The sequence below is a fragment of the Physeter macrocephalus genome, chromosome 16, assembly GCF_002837175.3.
Source record: "Physeter macrocephalus isolate SW-GA chromosome 16, ASM283717v5, whole genome shotgun sequence".
Taxonomy (NCBI): Eukaryota; Metazoa; Chordata; class Mammalia; order Artiodactyla; family Physeteridae; genus Physeter; species Physeter macrocephalus.
Genome location: NC_041229.1, coordinates 102,293,602 through 102,310,383, shown reverse-complemented (window position 1 = coordinate 102,310,383; position 16,782 = coordinate 102,293,602). Strand labels below are relative to the sequence as shown.

General features: G+C 55.9%; 1 protein-coding gene across 1 annotated transcript in view; it reads right to left on the bottom strand.

Annotated features, from left to right (window-relative positions):
- Window positions 1-3,275: 3,275 nt before the first annotated feature.
- The window catches only part of SLC22A11 (solute carrier family 22 member 11), a 32,627-nt gene continuing 19,120 nt past the window's right edge, over window positions 3,276-16,782 (bottom strand). The window contains 13 exon segments of the mRNA XM_024133452.1: window positions 3,276-3,378; window positions 3,380-3,472; window positions 4,428-4,536; window positions 6,244-6,458; window positions 8,830-8,945; window positions 11,560-11,701; window positions 13,223-13,253; window positions 13,256-13,357; window positions 13,460-13,513; window positions 13,516-13,563; window positions 13,566-13,603; window positions 16,256-16,280; window positions 16,283-16,355. Coding sequence (XP_023989220.1) covers window positions 3,276-3,378; window positions 3,380-3,472; window positions 4,428-4,536; window positions 6,244-6,458; window positions 8,830-8,945; window positions 11,560-11,701; window positions 13,223-13,253; window positions 13,256-13,357; window positions 13,460-13,513; window positions 13,516-13,563; window positions 13,566-13,603; window positions 16,256-16,280; window positions 16,283-16,355 — 1,149 coding nt within the window.

Genomic DNA, 16,782 nt, shown 5'->3' with positions numbered 1-16,782 from the left:
GCCTCCATTCTTTTTCCGAGGTCCTGGATCATCTTCATTATCATTATTCTGAATTCTTTTTCTGGAAGGTTGCCTATCTCCCCTTCATTTAGTTGTTTTTCTGGGGTTTTATCTTGTTCCTTCATGTGGTACAAAGTCCTCTGCCTTTTCATCTTGTCTATCTTTCTGTGAATGTGGTTTTCCTTCCACAGGCTGCAGAATTGTAGTTCTTCTTGCTTCTGCTGTCTGCCCTCTCACTTTCTTCCTTTCTAATGTGAGCCCTTAACTATATAAAATTTCCTCTAATCACTGCTTTATCTTCACACCACAAATTCTGACACATGATTTAAATTTTTTTCATCCAGCTCAAAATATTTTCTAATTTCCTTTGTGATTTCTTCTTTGACCCATGGTTATTTAGAAGTAAGTTTTTCAGTTTGAACAGGTTTTCTAGATATGCCTCTGTTACTGATTTCTAATTTAATTCCATGACAATCCAAGGACATACTTTGTGTGATTTGAATCCTTTTAAATTTATTACATGTGAAGTAAGGCTGGGGACCCATAGGGGCTCATTGGTGGGGGAAGTATGATCTTTATTATGAGCCACCAGAGGGTTTCAAGCAGACAGGGAATTTGATTTGAATTCGGTTTGATTGGTCTGGTGTGCATCAGGTGTGAAAGAGGGGAGATGGGATGGGGAACTGGGGCTTGAGGTTTCTCTGAGTTGTCCAAGGAGAGTGGGGAGTTGTCTAAAGGGTCTGGATCTCCAGGGAAGGGTGTAACTTTGTGACAGTGCTGCAGATATCAGAGCACGGAGGGGTACAGGTGAGGGCGAGGAGCCGGGTGTTTGGGAAAGAGCCCTGGACTGGGGGTCAGGCAGGGTTAGGCGGTGTGACTCTGAGCATGTCACTTCACCTCTCTGGGCTTTAGTTTCCTTACCTTTAAAATAGGTGATCAGCCTCAATGATCCCCTCGTTTTAACAGCCTGGGCTGCTGCTTGTGTAGGGAGGGTCTGCATGAATTAGGAAAAGGTGACCCTTCAAAATAGACACACAGAAGGGTGGCCCTGAAGCATAAGGTCTAAAATTAAGGCCTAATATTCTATGCTGCCTTGACATCTGGTGAAACCGGGAGGGTCTCTGTGGTTTATCTGCAGGTCCCCTTCCCTACTCTGCTCCTGCGGGTAAGGTCCCCCAGCCAACAACAATTCTCACGGGGGTTGGGGGGGGGCCAGCATAGTTCCTGTCATCCCTGAGAGGTGGGGGTCGGGTCCCTGCCAACCTGTGCAATGATTCAAGCAAGCCAATCACACGGTCCTGTGGAACCAGGGGTCCCCCCGCCTCCTTCTTGATACCACGAAGCCCACCTCCCACAGCCTTCGGTGGTCCTCTCTTCTCCTGAGTGCAACCCATGTGACCCTGCGTGGTTACACAGGGTCGACCTCCCTTGGCTGTGAGTTTACGTGATTAGTAAACTGCTGTCCATCTTACCTGTGCGGTGTTAGGTTGGGCCTTCCCTAAAGCCACGTAACCACAGGGCAGGAGGCCTCCCTCACCAATGGGGGTAAACAGGAGGTGATTAAAACAGCCCCTTGCTTGGAATGAACCCAGCCCCCGTTAGGGTAAGTGGCTGAGTTGGTGCAGCCTGGGCTGGGTTTCAGCTCCACGTGCCTCCTCTACTGGTGCCCGGGGGCAAGGCACACCTGGTTGGCTGTTCCTGGCAGCTCTGGTAGCAGCTTCTCTTTGTTGGAATCTGGTCTGTGCTAAGATCTGCTAACCTTGTCACCCACCCTGGGAGGTAGATTCCATGAGTCCCACTGTACTGATGAAGACTCTGCGAATGGGAGAGGAAAGACTGGAACTCAGGTCTGTCTGGACCCTGCCCTACGATCCACTCTGGAAGCTGGAAGGTGAGAAACCTGCAGCACCGTGTTCTGAGAAGTGAGAAGAAGTGGGTGGTTGAGTGAAGGTGTGAAGACGAATCCTGGCGGGGAAGGGGGAGAACCACTGTGTTAACGAAGTGGACCTGGGGGCAGCCAGGCTGGGCGTGTCTGTCTGCCGGGGGGCGGGGGGCGGTCCTGCGATGCTGGACAGATGGCTACAGCTCTGGGGCTTGGAGGGCAGAAATGGGGGTCAAGTCTTATGGGAATGTAAGCTCTATGAGATTAGGGTTTTATTTACGGCTGTTACCCAAAGCATGGGACAGTGCCTGAAATGTAGTAGATACACAACAAAAATGAATTAAGTGAAAGAGTAAATTAAGTCTTAGCTTTCCTGTCTCTTAGCTGGGTGTCTTTAGGCAACTTGCATAACCTCTCTGTGTCTCCATTTCCTTGACAGTGAAATTGGACAGAACAGCACCCTGTGGGTTTGTTGCATGGATCAAATCAGATGCTGTATTAAAACAATAAGGGCTCACTAAGCCCCCGCTGTTATTATTACTATTATCATGATCTTGGCTCTTGTTTAGCAAGGAGGGCTCCCTACGAACCCCCTCACCCAAGACACAGCAGCCACACTTACGGGGCACGTGCTGTGGGCCAGGCACTGTCCTCGGTGCTCTCATATAATTACTCACTTAAACCTAAATACAACTCTTTGAGCTACACTGTTTCTTTTTAACACCTGTTTTACCAATGAGGAAGTGGAAACTTAGAGGTGATTCCGGCTATAAAAGAAAGTTGAGGAACGTTCCTTCATTCCTATTCTCTCAAAGAACATACATGAGAATAGCATGGTTTTTTTCCTGGAGGGCCTGAGGGAAGGCACCTGATAATCTGTCTGGGCCTGGGCTCCTTTGCAGGAAGCCTTAAGGAGAGCTGTTGAGGATCTCTTTTTCTTCTTGTGTCAGTTTGACGAGAGAGGGAAGACACTTGCCTGCGTAGGCAGGGATTCAGTCTTGGGCAGTCTGGCTGCAGAGCCGGGCTCTTGACCAGTACATTTTCCTGTCTAAGGTACAATCACCTTCTACCTGTGAGGCCTCAAATAAGTCACTTCATCTCTCTGAGCCTCTTGTAAACAGGGAGAGCAATAGTATCTTCCTAGCAGGGTTGTTGTAAAGATTAAATGGTTTCAGAAACATGCTGCCCTGAGCATGGTGTCGGGAATGCTCTGGACACTAAACAAGCTCAAGCTGCGGGCGTCGTCATGATGACGAGCCCGGCCCTGTTCCTGACCTCTCTGCCCAGGACGTCTCCTGACCCTTGGGCTCTCCTGTCCCCGGGCTGTGGTGGACCTGCCGCCATATCTGCAGCCCCACGCAGCTGCATCACTCCCAGGGTGGCCGTGGGTCACTCACTGTCTCTCCAGGTCCTGGATGGTGTCAGGGAGTGGAAGTCCCCAGGTCTCCAGGAGGAAGAGGACGATGAGGTTGGAAATGATGGGGGTGACACCGTAGGAGGGGGAGCCAGCAGGGGAAGGTCATCCTGGTCAGGGGGCCCATTACAGACCCCCGCTGACCTGCTGAATGCAGGAAGACTTCTGCTGTCATCCTGTGGGTAGAGAGGAGGGCCGGGACCCTTGTCACAACTGCCACTTCAGAGGGGCTACTTGGCTGGGCCAGGGGAGGGAAAGCTGGGCTGCTGGAGTCGCCCTCCTCAAGGGCTCTTCTAACCCCACCTCCTCCATTGAGCCCACCTAGATTTTCCCAGCCAAAGGGGCTTCTGCCTCCTGAGAACATCCAGAGTCCTTCACGGGAACTCTCTAGGGCCCACCCTATTCGCCCTGGTCTCAGGTAATTTGGAGCCTTGTCTCAGGGCTCCTGCTAGGCCACGGAGCTCCCAGTTCAGACTTTCTATAAAGTATCAACAAAATCAATAAATGTGTGTCCAAAAAAAAAAAAGAAAGAGTGGACAAGTGAGTGAGGGACGGAACCCCGTGAGTGAGGCTGGGCCAGGCCTCTGGGGGCTGGGGTGCAGCCCTGCTCTTCAGCTAAGTCCTTGGCCACCCTAAGCCTCAGTCTACCCAACTGTCCAATGCAGGGGCGGTCTAACTTTAGACCCCTGGGTTCCGAGGAGGTGACCTGGGGCTCCCTTGGGGCAGGGAGGGGACAGTGGGAAGCAAACTGAGTCCCCACTACCCCGGGTAGCTCTTGGTCTCCTCACCAGGGCTCTTATAAGATTTCACCTGAGCAGAGAGCTGTGTGGCTCGAAGCGGTTTCCAGTCCAGAGGCCTCCCGAGGGCTCTCCGTGGGGCTGCCTCCCAGCCTGGACTCTTGGGGAGAGGCTGTTTGCGGAGGCCCTGGCTGAGCAGGTGCCTTTAGGGGAAGGACTCCAGGGCGTCTGCTCGGTTCCATATCGGCGCTGGGTCCCCCTCTCCCTCCGCTGTGTGTCCCTGGGTGCCCAGCCCCTCTCTCTACCCCCGCCACGGACCCTCGCAGGGGTGTCCCTTTCTCGCCCGCCCCAGGCCTGGCGGCCCCTCCTGGGCCCAGCCGGCAGCCCAGCCTACCGCAGCGATGTTGGGAAGAGTTCCGGCTTGTAGACCATGATGCAGGTTAAGCTGATGCCAAAACATCCCTTTCCCGGCACAGCCAAGATCACAGGCAGGGTCTGCAGATCTAGGCAGAGGAAAGGGTGAGGGTGGGGTCTTCTCGGGAGGGCCCCCAGGAGCCTGGGGCAGAGCGACTGGGTTCTCCCACAAGGCTGCTTTGGGCTGAAAGCAGGTCCCGGGCGGTGGGACCCGGTGCCAGGCTGCCCGCGGCCAGGTGGTGATGCAGTGCAGGATGACATCCTGGTGGGTGGGCCGGCGGTGGGGTGCAGGGCAAGAACCCAGCCAGGTCTGGGGTGAGTGAGCCGGGGGGCAGCTGCGGGTGGCACTCGCGGGGTGACAGTGCCAGGGCTCCTTGGGCCCTGAGGGTGCTTCTTCCCTCGAAGGAGAGGGTCATGCCAGGCCCAGGCCCACAGCAGGGGCCCTGGGGTGCCCAGCTACCCAGAAGCCTTCCCACCACTTCTTCCACCACCCCTCAGCCTGCCTGTGGGGCCACTGCTTCCACAGGGAGCCTCAGCTGGGAAGCCAGGGTGCAGGTCACAAGCCCGCGGGGGGCCTGGGCCTCACCACCCTTCCTGCACGTGGTTGAGAAGAGTCATAAACTCTCAAGTGCTCGTCTTTGGAGTTTTTCTCAGAGCGCTGCATCTCTCTCAGAGTTTGGCCTCCCGACTGGTCCTCCATCCTCACCCCGCCCCTCCCAGCTGCTGGTCCTCCCTTGCCTCCCTCCTGGCTTTGCTGCCACCGTGGGACACCTGTCCCTGCCCCTCCCCCAGTCACCCACCCTGAGCAATAAAATGGGACACGGAGAGGGTTTCTGGGGCCTCACAGCCTCAGTCAGAAAGGAGAGTGAGACCCAGGCCCATCCCAGCTTCCCCAGTGCTCTGCCTCTTGCTTCTTTTTTTTTTTTAAATACAGATTTTTTTGTCATTAATGCACCCACATTTTATAGTATCTGCTGTATGAGGTTTTAAATTTTTTTAAATATAAATTTATTTATTTATTTATTTTTGGGCTGTGTTGGGTCTTCGTTGCTGCGCGTGGGCTTTCTCTAGTTGCGGTGTGCAGGCTTCTCATTGCGGTGGCTTCTCTTGTTGTGGAGCACGGGCTCTAGGCGCGCCGGCTTCAGTAGTTGTGGCACGCGGCTCAGTAGTTGTGACGCACGGCTTAGTTGCTCCGTGGCATGTGAGATCTTCCTGGACGAGGGCTCGAACCTGTGTCCCCTGCATTTGTGGGCGGATTCTTAACCACTGAGCCACCAGGGAAGCCCCCTTTTGCTTCTTTTTTTGTTGGCCATGTGGGAATCTTAGGTCCCCAACCAGGGATCAAACCTGGGTCCCCGGCAGTGGAAGTGCAGAGTCCTAACCACTGGACCGCCAGGGAAGTCCCCCCTCTCGCTTAATTAACAAGAGGAAACACCACACACATTCGGCCTGGTGCCTCTCCTGCCTCACCTGGAGCCCCTCGTAGCCTCCCGGACCCTTCTTCCGGCTGCAGACTTGGCCTCTGGCTTGAAGTCTGGTCCAGGCCTGGCTCTGTCGCTTGCTGCTGAGGGATCTCGGACACCTGGCTTCGTCTCTCTGAGCCTCAGTTTCCCCAGGAAAATGGGTGGGGGGCTGTGGCAGTAATGGCCTTGGGCGGAGCCGGGGCACAGTGGCCCCTGCCCATCCTCGGGGCCGGGGGAGGGGAAGAGGCTGGTGGCGGTGCGCTGCAGTGGACAGGCCAGCAGGCGCCCGGGCTGGCAGCCCCTCAGCCTTCCCTCCCGCTGCCCTGGCTGCACCTTGTGGGACCAGCGTGTTGGCCAGGATGGCGAGGCCAGCCACGGCCAGGGAGCCGGTCAGGGTCGTGTGGTGGCCAAAGAACCTGGGCAGGACCGTGGTGGTGACCCGGGCCCGGAAGTCCAAGGCTCCAAAGAGGACCTGGAGGAAGAAGATGCTGTTCCCCAGGTTCTGCAGGTTGAGGACTAGCCCATAGTAGGAGAGGGTGAGGGACAAGCTGTGGGGCGAATCCAGAAGTCAGGTCCCTGCCCCGTGGAGGAGAGGGCACCCCTGCACCATCACCTACGCCGGGGCTGCACCCGGAGAGCACCACCAGCCCAGAGCCCCGGGCAGCCTGGTGAATGCAGGATGCATCTCCCCGGGGTCAGGTTGTCCCAGGAAAGGGTGGGGTGGGCGGTGGCCCCATCCATTCCACATATGAGCCTTGGGTGTTAGCCTCGGGTGTCGGCCATGGTGGGCTGGACGTTGCCTCTTAGGCTCCCTCTCCACCAACCAGCAGGAAAACATGACCCTCTCTGGGCAGATGGGGCAGTAGGTCAAGCTGACCTGCCCCTTTGCCAGGCTCTAGCACCATCTGGCTTTGTTTCCTGTTCCCAGTCGTGGCCGGGAACCATGATCTGGGCCCCACTCTACTAGCCATGGACCCGGGCAAGTCTCTGCCTGGCCCTCTCTGGACACGTTTCTTTGTCTTGAAACATGGGATTAATAATAGAATGGGAGGGCTTCCCTGGTGGCGCAGTGGTTGGGAGTCTGCCTGCAGATGCAGGGGATGCGAGTTCGTGCCCCGGTCCGGGAGGATCCCACGTGCCGCGGAGCGGCTGGGCCCGTGAGCCATGGCCGCTGAGCCTGCGCGTCCGGAGCCTGTGCTCCACGGCGGGAGAGGCCACAGCAGTGAGAGGCCCGGGTACCGAAAAAAAAAAATAATAATAATAATAGAATGGGGTCTCAGTGGAGGATGCTGGCCTGCCCCCTTCAGTGCCCTGGGACTTCTGCCCTCCAGCTGGGGAGAGCATCCCATGGCTGGTCTACACGGTCCAGAGAGACGACTCAGAAGGGCCACCCCAGCTCCCAGGTCCCCAGGCTGGGGCCTGGCCGTGACGGCATCACCACGACTTCTCCCCTGCCCCTGCTGCTTCCTGCCCTCCCTGGCCCCCCTCTGCTTCCATGAGAGGTGATCCCTAGAGCCCCCTCTGTGAACTGCCTGCTCATGGACCTCCATCTCAAAGTCTGCTTCCCAGGGGACCCCCTGACACAGGCTCCTGAGTAGCTGAACTTAACAGTAGCTGAATTTCTTCTACACCTTGGAGATTAAATCTGGCTCCACAAGTGGCCACGGTGGGAAATTATTCCCCACCACTTTTCCAATCTGTCCCCATCGCTGCTTCACCTGGACACTCCTCCCAGCCCTCCCCTTCAGCGGCACCTGACTGCCGTCCTCAGGAGACATCTGGCAGAAACGCAGGGCTTCCTGAAGTTTGTGAAAGTGACTTGACAAGGGCCAGGCTGGAGCCGAAAGGAGCTGACCCGTAGATATCTAGAGCCTTGGCCAGTAACAACAGGGTCAACAGAGACAAGAAAACCCACGAGGGTAGCCGCTTCACAGCCTGTGATTTGAATAACAAAGAGTGCAGAGTGGCCCCTGGGAGAATTGAGGAAGCTTTGATGGTTTTTGAAAGAATGGCCCTGGACATTCAGTGGCCCTGGGCACTCCTAATTTATCAGGAAAAAAAAAAAAAACTTAAGCAAAAAAATAAAAGAGAAAGAGAGAGAGAGAGAAGCATTTGATGCATTCTCTGTCTGAGATGTAGCACGTATTTGCCATTATAACCCATATGTGCTTAAATATAGCATAAAATAAATGTTTTCCTAATTTTGAGTTTTATTTCAAGATCAAGGCCCAATCAAACCTGACCCTCACTTTTCGATCTGCTCTTCTGGAAGTCACTTAAACTGAATTTGTCTTAAGGAGCCTTTTCCTGGTCCCAGGTACCCCTGGGAGATGGGGCCTCCTGGGGCGGGACGGGGAGTCCACGCTCAGTGTGGGGCTGGAGGGTCAGAGAGCAGGACGAGGAGGTAGCTCAGCCTGGGTTCAAATGCTTGCTCTGTCATCTTGGGCAAGTTTCTTGCCTCTCGCAGCCCTCTTTCCCCATCTGTAAAGTGGGGTATAAATGAACTTATCTCATGGGGTGGCTCAGAGCGGGATGTGTGTGGCCAGCACGTGGTCCCTGCCACCCTCCAGGAGTCCAGCTGTCAGGGTGAGTCCAGTGCTGATCGGCAGTGATCCTTTCCAGCTATTGCTGGTCCCTTGGCTCTGACGACCTGGCTCTGCCTCTGCCCTGGGCTTCAGCCTGACCCTGGCACCCTGCCCAGGACCACAGCCCAGCCCTGCCTTCTAGCTGACTTCCTGCACAAGCTGGCCTCCCGATCACACCTGTACGTACTCCGTCTCCCCCACCTGCTAGGCTCCTGCCTCCTGGGGGAGCTGCTTGTTCTGGCCAGAAATGTATCCCATGAGGCCTGCAGGGGCTGTTTTCCCGCTGGACACCCTGCCCTCCTGAGCCCCGGGAGGGATGCTCAGGATGGCATACCTCACTACCAACAGTCTGCAGCTTCTCCAGCGGAGCGTGAACATTCAGAACAGGTCCAGCCCTGACCGGGGGGACTTTGCAGAGGCTACTTCCTCCTCCATGCTGGACATCGGTACCTCCGGGGATGACGGGGGCAGTGAATGTTGGGGCCATGGCCCTGCCCCACCCCCGTGCCAGGAATGGTGTCCGGGTGGGCAGGGTGGTAGGGAGAGCCTGGCCCTGGCCCCTGGAGACTGGAGAGCCCTGGGGGTGCGGATGGCCTGAGGGCAGAGAGGGTTCTCTCTGGCCCCTAGCTGAGCTATCTTCTGCAGACCCGGTTGCCCTACTCAGAACCAAGGAGCAGGTCTTGTGTCCCAGCTCTAGTCTCTGAGCTGCAGGCTGCAGGAAGGTCTTGACAGTTACCCCACAAAGCCATCCCATCCCTCTTCACTCCTCTTGGCTGGCATCAGCGCACACCCCCTCCAGCCATTGGATCCTCCCGAGTACCCATCCAGTCTCGGCCTGCAGCCCGGGCCCGGCTCAGTCCTGGTCAGCTCTAGCTTGCCTCCTCTTGGAAGCTTTCCCTGAGCCCTCTGCCCCAGGGAGCTCTGTGTCCTCTCGTCTCTGTCTGCACATCCTCCCACACCTACTTCCTTGAAATAGCTACCTTCAGATAAGCACATCCTGTTTCCCCAGATACGCTGAGAAGCCCCGTGAGGTAAATGAGCAGTATACGTGGATTAAGGTGATGAATAATAGATGGTGATGTGGGTGTGCTGTTGTTGATAATGGTTGTATTGTTGTTATTGGTGGTGTTGATGGTGGCTGTGGTGGAGTTGGGGATGGTGGTGTTGAGGATGGCAATGATGGTGGTGGAGGTGATGGTGATAGTAATAGTGGTGGTGTTGGTGACGCTTTGTAGAGGTGTTGACGGTGATGCTAATGATGGTATTGGTAGTGACGGCGATAGTAAAGGTGAAGTCAGTGGTGATGGTATGCTGGTGGAGGTGATGATGGTGTTGATATTAGTGGTATGATTATTTTTATTGGTGGTGGTAATGATGGTAGTGGTGTTTGTGTAGAAATGATGACAGTGGTGGTGATTGTGGGTGTAGTGGACATGGTACTGGGGGTGATAATGGTAATGGTGATGGAGATGATGATTATGGTTGTGGTGATGATGGAGGTGATAATGGTGGTGATGATTATGGTGGTGGTGATGGAGGTGATGATGGTGGTGGTGATGGTGGTGGTGGTGATGGAGGTGATGGTGGAGGTGATGGTGGTGATGGTGATGGTGGTGGTGGTGATGATGGTGATGGTGGTGGTGGTGATGGTGGTGGAAACAAAAAAACCCTAACATTTGTGGAAGTGGAAGTGGGGACAGAGGAGGTTGCAGGAATAGGGAACAAAGACATTGAGGCTGCATGGTTTTTTGAGCTATGACTCTTGAGAAAAATAATCATTTTTGAGAAAAACTGAAGATTTTAAAAGGTAGCAAATCAAGGTCTTGAAGCTTTCTAAGTTCAATTTCTCTTGGTGCTGACCCTTGGCTTCTGCAGATAACAATCATATAGAATATGTAGATTTAAGTGGTTTATCTGTAAAACATTTAAAGATTGAATGTAAGTCCTACATTTAGGCAAAAGAAACATTGTTTGATACCTTTCCTTTGCATAAGCTTTGATTTACTTTTAAACAGGTCTGATTTCTGTTTGGAAACCTGTGGAGAGGAACCAAGGGCAAAGCTGGCTGGTTCCCAGAATAGTTCCCACAGAGGTTGGAAATGAAGAGCAGAGATGCTAGGCCTCTGGATGTTCTCTCCGACTGAGAGCTTTTGTTCTTGAAAACCTGGCCTGACAAAAATGGGGAATCTAGATCACTCATGTGAGTCCAGAAAAAAAAAAATGGATCTCTTTTACACTGTTGTGTAGAGAGCACATGGGTCAGACCTTATCCATCGCTTAAACTATAGTATTAATGAGATATTTTCCTCAGAAGGGAGAATGGGAAGTGAGCAGAAGGTAACTAGAAAGCTAAGGTTGGTGGGATAAGGGTGATGGGGTGAGAGGTGATGGTGGTGGAATAGGAATCGAAAGATATTGCCATGGCAGAGGTGATGATGGTGGAGGTGATGGTGGTGGAGGTGACGATGGTGAAGGTGATTATGGTGGAGGTGACGGTGGTGGAGGTGATGGTGGTGGAGGTGATGATGGGATGGTGAAGGTGATGGAGGTGATGGTGGTGGAGGTGGTGGTGGTGGTGGTGGAGGTGATGGTGATGGAGGTGGTGGTGGTGGTGGTGGTGGTGATGGAGGTGATGGTGGTGGTGGTGATGGAGGTGATAAGAGTGGTGGTGATGGTAGTGGTGGTGATGATGGTGTTGATTATGGTGATGATAGTGGTGGTGGTGATGGAGGTGATGGTGGTGGTGGTGATGGTGGTGGTGGTGATGGAGGTGATAATAGTGGTGGTGATGGTAGTGGAGGTGATAATAGTGGTGGTGATGGTAGTGGTGGTGATGATTATGGTGATAATGGTGATGATGATTATGGTGATGGTGATGATAGAGATGGCAAAACTGACAACAGTGCTGGTGATGTCGATGGTGGTGTTTTGATGGTATGGGTGTGTTGATGGAGGCGGTGCTGGAGCAGATTGGGGTGATGCTGGTGATAATAATGATAAAACATCAGTGGATATCCTTCCCTGGGTCATGTCCCACACTGTATCACAAATAGCAGCATCTCACCTATATAGTCAGTGTCTTTTTGGCTTCCTTGTGGCCAATTATCTTGGCCACCTTTTTGAGTTCCTGAAGCGCTCAATCTGTTTTGCCCACCATAATCAGCCATCGGGCGGATTCTGGCAGCCACCGGTTAAAGAAGCAGGTGCTTGGCTGGGTCTTTGTTTTCTTCGTGTAGATTGGGCACTCCCCCCAGGTCATGTGGGGAGGGGGTGGTGGGCAGCAGACCTGCCGGCTGCAACAGGAGTGGGGAGAAGGCAGCCGCTTCTCCCTCTGCACCGCTAATGCCAGGCTGGGAAGTCCCTGATGGTCTCAGAATAAAGATGAGTCCCAAAGCCTGGTCACCCTCTTCACCAGCCCCCACTCCCTGGCACCCCATCTGGCTTCCCTGCTGCCAGGAGCCTGTCCGCCCAAGCCTCACATTCAGCCAGCACACAGGCTGCCTCGACATGGGGTGATTCTGGGGTCATTTCTATGGTAGAAAGCTTGCCTCATGCTGCATTAAAAAAAACAACACACATTTAAAACATCCCCAACCAGAATCAAGTGGTTTTATGAAAGTAGTAGGCTTCTTCCCAGCCTCAGGGGCAGATGGGCAGGGAGAAGCATCTCCCTTTTGAAAGGGTCAGGGTTTTCCCAGCCCACAGAAGCTCAGCCCTGTTTGCAGGGAAGGTAAGAAAAACTTCTGGAGGCAGTTTGACAAGGTGGTTACAAGAGTCAGCCTGCCTGGATTCAAATCTTGCCTCTGGCACGAAGTGACTGTGTGGCCTTGGGCAAGTCACTGGCCCTCTCTGGGCCTCAGCCCCTCATCTGCAAGTGGCAGTAATAACATCATCTTGCTCATTAGAAGGAGTGTTGATATACATCTGGTGTTACCAACAGCACCTGGATGCACCCAATCAGTGTGACTAGGGCGGCTTAATCAGTGTAACTATGGGATGGTCTTCCTCCTTTCTTCCTGGTCCTGTTGATACAATAAACCTCCATGTAGTCGGTGACTTTTGATCTATGATCTATTTTATTTGCCGATGGGTCCCCAGTGCCTAAAGCCAAGTCTGGCACAGAGCAGGAGTGCAATAAATATTTGAGAGTGAAAGAATGAGTCCTTAGTCTTCTCTACACCCCACAGCAGACCTGCTCAACTCTGGCCCACAGGCACAAGAGAACTCATGAGGTCAGGAATTTGTGTTTATTTCCCTGTATCTCTTCTTCTAGTCCCCACCCAAGCAGGTATTTCCAGACCTCAGGGATTTTCACAGCACCGAAAATAATAGTGATAATATCTTTCCATATCCAATGCCTGACTTGGAGGTCCGCAGGCCGGGCAAGCGATGTGAGGGAGTGAAGCTGGTGGGTGTGGGGGGGCTGGTGCCAATGTGAGGGAAGAACGGAGCCCTCAGCCTCAGGCCCAGAGGTCAGTGGGCTGGAGGGAACCACAGACCCCTGGCTGAAATGCCCACCCAGGAACTCTGAGCCCCCAAGATGTCTCTCCCCAGCGGGGTCTGCTCACATTCTCTTCCACGGTCTCAGCACCTTGGGAGCCGTGGCCAGACAGAGTGGTAGGGCCCCTCTCACCCTGGGTCCCCCTCCCATTCAGTGATGTTCTCCCCAAGGGAAAAGGCCCCAGCTGCACTGACCAGGGTATCAGGAAGATGACCGAGAAGGGCACCAACAGGCCAGCTGGAGGGCTCGCCGGTCCCCAGGGCAAAGGCCAGGCTGCCCATGGCCATCTGGCCGATGCTGTAGGTGCATCTCAGGATTGTCATGGTGACGGCCCCTGTGCGGGTCGTGGTCCACTCCACCACTGAAGGGTGGTGCAGATGAGCAGGTGAGGGCCACATGCAGTGGCCTGGAGCCCCCTCCTCTCCACCCCGACAGGGCTGGGGCAGGTGATCAAGGGATCCACTGAGCGTCGTGGAGGTCAGGATGGTGCCAGACAATCCCAAAGAGCTCAAAAATCGTAGACAAGGAAATTGGGGGCAACGATGGGGCTGACGCTGGCCACGCCACCTGCAGGCAGCGCCAGCTCAGAACTGGCTTCCGCCCAAACCTATTTCGGGAGACAAGCACAATGGGGGCCTGGAGAGGGGCCCTGGGGACTTGGGCATAGAGGCAGGGACTTGTCGCCGGAGGGCCGAAAGAGGCTGGGGCACCTGCTGGAGCACCTGCCAGTGCAGGCAGCACCTCCTTCTCGGATCTCCTAGGACCACGTACAGAGTGCATTTGTTATAAAAATGGCAGACGCCTTGCTCTCTGGGCCACAGTTTCTCCATCTGTAAAATGCAGGGATTCACGATGACACACTGAACAAGGGAGGAGCCTGGCAGTAGGCTAAGCACACATGGCCTTGGGTGACCCAGGCAGCTCCTCCATGCCTGTGACCGGAGGGCCCTCAGCCCCAATGAGGTCACCTTAGCCCGAGCCACTGTCTGCATTTAGCTGAAGTATGTGTCAGTCAGGCTGGAGAGATGTGGGCGAACCTTGGCCTTGCCTGTCTGAGCAGCGCCCAGAAGCAGGGACACGCGCCCCACATCCGGGGCGAGGTCTGGAGGCTGACACCTGGCGCTGACCCCAGGCTCACCAGGCGACCCTCAGACTGATTGCGATTTGGCTCCCGGTGTGGGTGGTCCCAGGGGAAGGATAAGTGGCGGCACGGCGGCCAGGCCTCTGAAAGTGCAAACCGGACCACCTCCTGCCTCACTGCTCAGGCTCGCCGCTGCGCTCGGGATAACATAAGGCCCACGAAGAGCGACCACTGTGCTGGCCCGGCCCAAGCTCTGCATGTGATTAACTCAATCATCACAACCCCATGGGTAGGTGGCAGGGTCCCCCCTCACAGGAGGAAGCCTAGAGAAGCAACAAACCCGCCTTCTAAGAAGCTGGGACACAGGAGGCCCCAGAGCCTGCACTGCCCAGAGTCCGGAACCCATTCGTTCATTCAGCGCATTATGATCGTGTGCTATATGCTGGGCACTGAGGAGACGGCCCCAAGGCCCCTGCCTCCTTGGAGCTACGTTCTCGCGGGGACACACACAGTAAACGAGCCAACGAAAGCTGGGCACCGGCAGAGAGAGCCAGGAGCTGTGATGGGGAGCCTGGGCAGGACCACGGGACCTTTGTGCCTGAAGCCGAAAGGCCTCTCTGAGGAGCGGCCTGGAGCTGAGGCCTGCGTGCTGGGCACGAAGCAGCCGTGGGCAGAAACCTCTAGGCGGGGCTCGGCCACCGGCTTCAGTGGGTTCTGTGGGCAGGACGGGAGCAGCGGTGCCCCAGGAGGGGCCGGCGTGGCTCAGGGGGAGGAGCCAAGTGCTGAGCAGGGGTGGTGGGGTGGGTGGGGACTGTCCTTGGTGTGGGAGCCCAGAGGACCTCAGGCCGGGCAGCGACCAGATCCACATACAAGCCTTTGCAAAGTCACTCTGAGCTCTGCAGCAGAACGGAAGGCCCAGTAGAGGCAGGAGACCCCAGAGGAGGCCGTAGCAGGGCCAGAGAGGGCGGTGGGACAGCGGGCGTGGGGGAGAGGGCGCTGGGCTGGGGCTGTGCCCTGGAGGGTGAGTGCGGGTGGTGAGGGAGGGCGCACAGGGCTGGCTCCCAGCGGGGCTGTTTTCTAGGATGGGGTCTGGTGGGGAGGGGGCTGCGCTGGGGGTGGAGAGTCAGCGGCTCAGCGTTGACCGTGGTAAGTGTGAGATGCCTCCAAGTCTGCAGTTGGGTTTACAAGCTGAGGGGGTGCAACGTGGGCGTTTTCAGCACTGGACAGCGGCACCCCATGCAGGAGGGGACCGCAGACGGAGAGAAGGTCCTGGACAGCGTTCTGGGCGCTTCACCTCAGGAGGGGTGTGGTGGGGGGCAGTGGAGGGCGGGTGATGGGGGAGGAGGGAGAGGAGTATTTCTATTTCATTACATTTCATGTAGTTGGAGTTAAAAGAAAGAGGGGGGCTTCCCTGGTGGCGCAGTGGTTGAGAGTCCACCCGCCGATGCAGGGGACGCGGGTTCGTGCCCCGGTCCGGGAGGATCCCACGTGCCGCGGAGCAGAGAAGGTCCTGGACAGCGTTCTGGGCGCTTCACCTCAGGAGGGGTGTGGTGGGGGGCAGTGGAGGGCGGGTGATGGGGGAGGAGGGAGAGGAGTATTTCTATTTCATTACATTTCATGTAGTTGGAGTTAAAAGAAAGAGGGGGGCTTCCCTGGTGGCGCAGTGGTTGAGAGTCCACCCGCCGATGCAGGGGACGCGGGTTCGTGCCCCGGTCCGGGAGGATCCCACGTGCCGTGGAGCGTCTGGGCCCGTGAGCCGTGGCCGCTGAGCCTGCGCGTCCGGAGCCTGTGCTCCGCGACGGGAGAGGCCACAACAGTGAGGGGCCCGCGTACCGCAAAAAAAAAAAAAAAAAAGAAAGAAAGAGGGGTCTGTCTATGCCCAGAATACCATCAGCTCCCTGAGGGCAGGGGCTGTGCAGTGCTTGGCACACGGTAGGTGCTCAGTAAAGTTTGGTGCAATAGCTGAAGATGAGAGCCAGTGTTCAGGGCAATTTCTCAGTTCAACCTGGCATCGAGGTTCAGACATTGGGTTCTTGGCTCCCTGGGAAACTGGGACGCAGACCCCAGACCAGGGGAGGCCCTCTCTTAGGAAGCACGACCGCTCACTGGACATTTCCTCCTCTGTCCCCACGACGCTCACTCTGCTTTGAAGGAGCTGGGAGGGGGAGAGATACTCACTGGTGGGAGAGGAGGCCCCAGGCGGTCCGCCCGCCATGGCCCCCGCCAAGTAGATGGACCGGCCTAGGGGCTTCAGGCCCTGGTGGTCACACACCAGGTCCTGTTGGAAGAGAAGGAGGGTGCATCAGCCTGGCTCAGGGGATGTGGAATAGCAGGGCCAGGGTGGCAGAGGAAGGTCCAGGACCCCCAGAGGGGATCCGGCCACCTTGCATGGGTCCCCCAGATTCCTAAGGCCAGGCGACCCAGGTGGAAGGGGGGTGCGGGCAGCGAGCCTCAGCCCCCCACTGGCAGCCAACAGCGTGGCGCATGTGACACGGCTCTGGGTCTGATGGCGTGACGGCCGCTCCGAGTGGACAGTGGTGGGTGGTGGTTAAACCACAGGCTTGAATTCTGAGTCAGCTGATGACCGACCGGCTGGTGCCCCTGGGGGCGTTCCTGCACCTGGCAGAGCCTGTCTCCTCCAGAAATGGGGCCGTACGGTTGCTTCTCTTACAGGGCATGAAGATGAGCACTGAGAGCTAAGCACG